General features: G+C 38.0%; 1 protein-coding gene across 1 annotated transcript; it reads right to left on the minus strand.

The window, feature by feature from the left end:
- Positions 1-363: 363 nt before the first annotated feature.
- Positions 364-3,135, minus strand: LOC307263647 (uncharacterized protein). Its single transcript, XM_080044849.1, has 5 exons — positions 3,076-3,135; positions 2,890-2,927; positions 2,637-2,799; positions 2,335-2,508; positions 364-2,140 (listed from the first exon to the last, which is right to left on the minus strand). The coding sequence occupies exons 1-5, from the start codon at positions 3,076-3,078 to the stop codon at positions 1,499-1,501; spliced, it is 1,020 nt and encodes a 339-aa protein (XP_079900975.1). The 5' UTR covers positions 3,079-3,135; the 3' UTR covers positions 364-1,498.
- Positions 3,136-3,313: the final 178 nt, after the last annotated feature.

Genomic DNA, 3,313 nt, shown 5'->3' on the forward strand with positions numbered 1-3,313 from the left:
GCCCTCCACTTCCCTCTGGTCCTCACTTTGATGCCCGCCGAGGAGACATTAGTTTGAAGAGAGAAAAGTCACGACACCTGAACCTCCGGGCCATAGAATCTTAACCACACGACCACTAAATAAAAAAATTTAATTGTAAATGTAAAAGTGGGATTTTTGTATGATATGTCATTTAGATAAAAGGTTGATTATTATTTTTTTTAAAACAGGTCACTTTTCTTCTTCTTTTTTGTGTTTGTATGAACACTGGATGTCGTGACTTATTTAGCTGTTTATTAAAATAATCACGCTGGATCGGGATTGTGGCTTTTTCGTTACACGCTCGCCCCTTGGGTTCCAAAAATAAAGGCTTGAGATCGTCTGTCAGCTTTACAATATTTATTTTACAAAATCAAAAGAAAACATGAGAGATCAAAAAGCCTTTTCCAATAAATTAAACCAAAAGAGCTGTCACTGAGCGGTCAAAAAACTGTGCCGCTTCCCGTTCATCTAATTAACTTCTGGCTTCTCTCCTAAATACACACAGGTGCGCACCGTGCGCTCATCAAGCCAACTATGGCAACACCACCATGTCAAAAGCAAAGTGATTTTCTAATTGTAAACAAACAAATCAAATAACCATACTGAATTCATCTCATTAATTAAACAATTAATCAAATATAACATTAACCCAAAAATGGCTCTAACACTGGATATTTGGTTGTTGAGAAAAATGTATATGTTGCCTGATCAGTCTGTGCATAGCATAGAAACAGATGTATTCCAAACTTAAGGTATATGTCCCCTGTCATTTTAATAAGTGTGCTAAACACATTCAGCTAATGAATAAGCACCAAATCTCAGGTACCTTAAAAAACTTAAACATCTCAAGTTGTAGACATGCATTTGTTACTCTGCTTTATACACTTCATTTGACTAATATTCACAGATCTTACACTGAAATGGTTGTATCATGTTTTACTTCTAATTGGGCGTTTTCTAAGGAATGCAATCGTTTAGGTCACAGTGTGTTAATGCTAGGACAAAAGCATGTACACAAATATCAGATACTTCACTGCAGAGTCAACTGGTGTGGCTCTCTAATTATTTTTTTTATTTTTTTGAAACCTTTATTTGAGTGGTTTTATAGTTTTTTACATATGGACAAAAAAAACTGAATATGTAAACACATACAATACATACACAGCTTGAAAAATACAATAAGACACTGAAATAGAATTAAAATATTTCAACAATGTAATAGCTTAAGAATAATTTTTCTATTATGCAAGTGTCAACATGTCTGTAAACCTGGGTGTGGCACTGTTTAAAATGCCATTCTATTAGCTTTTTCTTTGACTTTTGAAGGGTTTAGAATTAAAAACTGCACAATGTGTCCCAAGTATATGATAGCACATTTACAAATGAGGTGGATTTTTTTTCTTTGTGGCTTTAGGGTTACAGTGAAGTTTTTTCCTGGTAAAGAATCATATCAAAGGGGCTCTCTTTGGTCACTTTGTTATACAGCACCTGATTGTGGGGTGTAGAAATGAATTTCTTTCCCACATCCAAAGTGCTCGGTGCGCAGAATATCCTTAAGCTCTTCCCTGACACTCTTTTCAGCCCCCTCCCTGTTCTGTACTGTGCACGTCACAGATCTTTGTTGAGCTTGGTCACTAACTTCACTCACTTTTTTAAACAAGTTGCTCAGGCTTTCAGCTTCGGCACAGTTTCCATAAGGCCACTCCCTTCCTGCACTGTTTGTCAGACCAAACAAAATCCCACATGATTTGCAAGGATCCTTTTTTTTCCCGTCACGGAGGTTAAAGGCCTCACAACTGACAGTTGGCACATACTCTGTAAGTTGTAAGGTACCGTTAAAGTTTGGCTTCTTCTTCTTGGTTGGATAGTAGGTCATCACCGCTCCAGCAACATAACTGTCCCAGTAGGCGAGACAGGAGGCAGCAACCATGATTTTCCCAGGATGACAGCCAGTGGTGGACATGGAGACTCCATAGTAGCGGTTCGACTTTGGGGTCTTTGAGACACAGATGGTGGAGGAGACCAGACGCTTTTCAACCCCACCCTCCAGCTGATTGATGAGCTCTTGCAGCCTTTGTATTATTCTGAATTCATTCTCTTGTCCAATCAGAAGGACAACCTGCGAGCATCACAAATATGATCAACTTGCTGTTTTTTCCACAAATGTGCAGTTATGTATTCCATCTAGCTTTGTGTTAATGACGTCATGCTCTGTAATATTTGAGGATTGTTTAGGTGAGTTAGTAATTCTAAACATATTCAAAACAAGAAAGAACTGTAGCCTATTATACATTTGACAAGTTATAATCTTACCATGTCTAGCACACATGAAAATGGACTCCGCTTGGGTAGTTGAGAGGAATAGAGTTTGAAAGGTTGAGGGAAGGTGGCCTTTAAATCATCAAACATGTCCTTATCGTTTATGATCTCTTCTGGGGTAAATCTTGGACTTTGCACTTTTCCTAAGAAGAAGATGCTGTGAAGAATCTGTAAAGTCATAGAGATAGCATTTACTGTTTAGAACCATGTGTACAAACACAATAATAAGACAAGGCCGTGCATTATGGCTAAAACAGACAATTTCAAAAGTTCACATGTGTCCCAATCAGACATACCTCATCCACTAACGCTGTAGATTGTCCTGGAAGGGTGTTATTCATTTCCAACATTTCTTTGATAATCGAGTAAGCATTTGAAACGAAAGGGTGAGTCAATTCATCTTTTTTCAGAAGTTCTTCTTTTTTCGGAAATTTTGCTTCTATCAGAAATTCTTCTTCTCTAAAATTATGAACATTAATCGTTTTTAGGGAATTATAAAGCAGAATGCAGCAATGACAAGTTTTATTTAGATTTGATCAGTCGACTCACATCGTCAGTTTTCGTTTTTGTGGAGCAGCCTGATGTAACTGGAAATAACAAATTATACATTACAACTAATTCACATTTCTCAGCCTAATGTAGCCCTATGCTATAGGCAAATGCAATTAGCATTGTAGAACTCAATTATAATGGAATAAATGATCAGAAAGAAACAATTTAGAAGCAGCTACTCACCATCGTAGATGTCAGGTAAGAGAACGAGAAAGCAAGAAGTAAAGCCCAGCCCCATTTCAATCTACCACTCCTAGTTTGTTTCATGATGGAATCTGACACCAACAGTGGCTCCTCAGTGGGAGCTGCCCTTGCCTCCCTGTAGAACCGCCCCTGTGTCAGTGTGCTTAGGCGCCGTGTTCAAAGTATTTCTGATAAGCCCCAGAAAAAACTTGTGGCAATGAAAGCAGTGGAAAGCGAA

This window comes from Ammodytes marinus (genome assembly GCF_949987685.1).
Source record: "Ammodytes marinus genome assembly, chromosome: 17".
In the NCBI taxonomy this organism is placed as follows: Eukaryota; Metazoa; Chordata; class Actinopteri; order Uranoscopiformes; family Ammodytidae; genus Ammodytes; species Ammodytes marinus.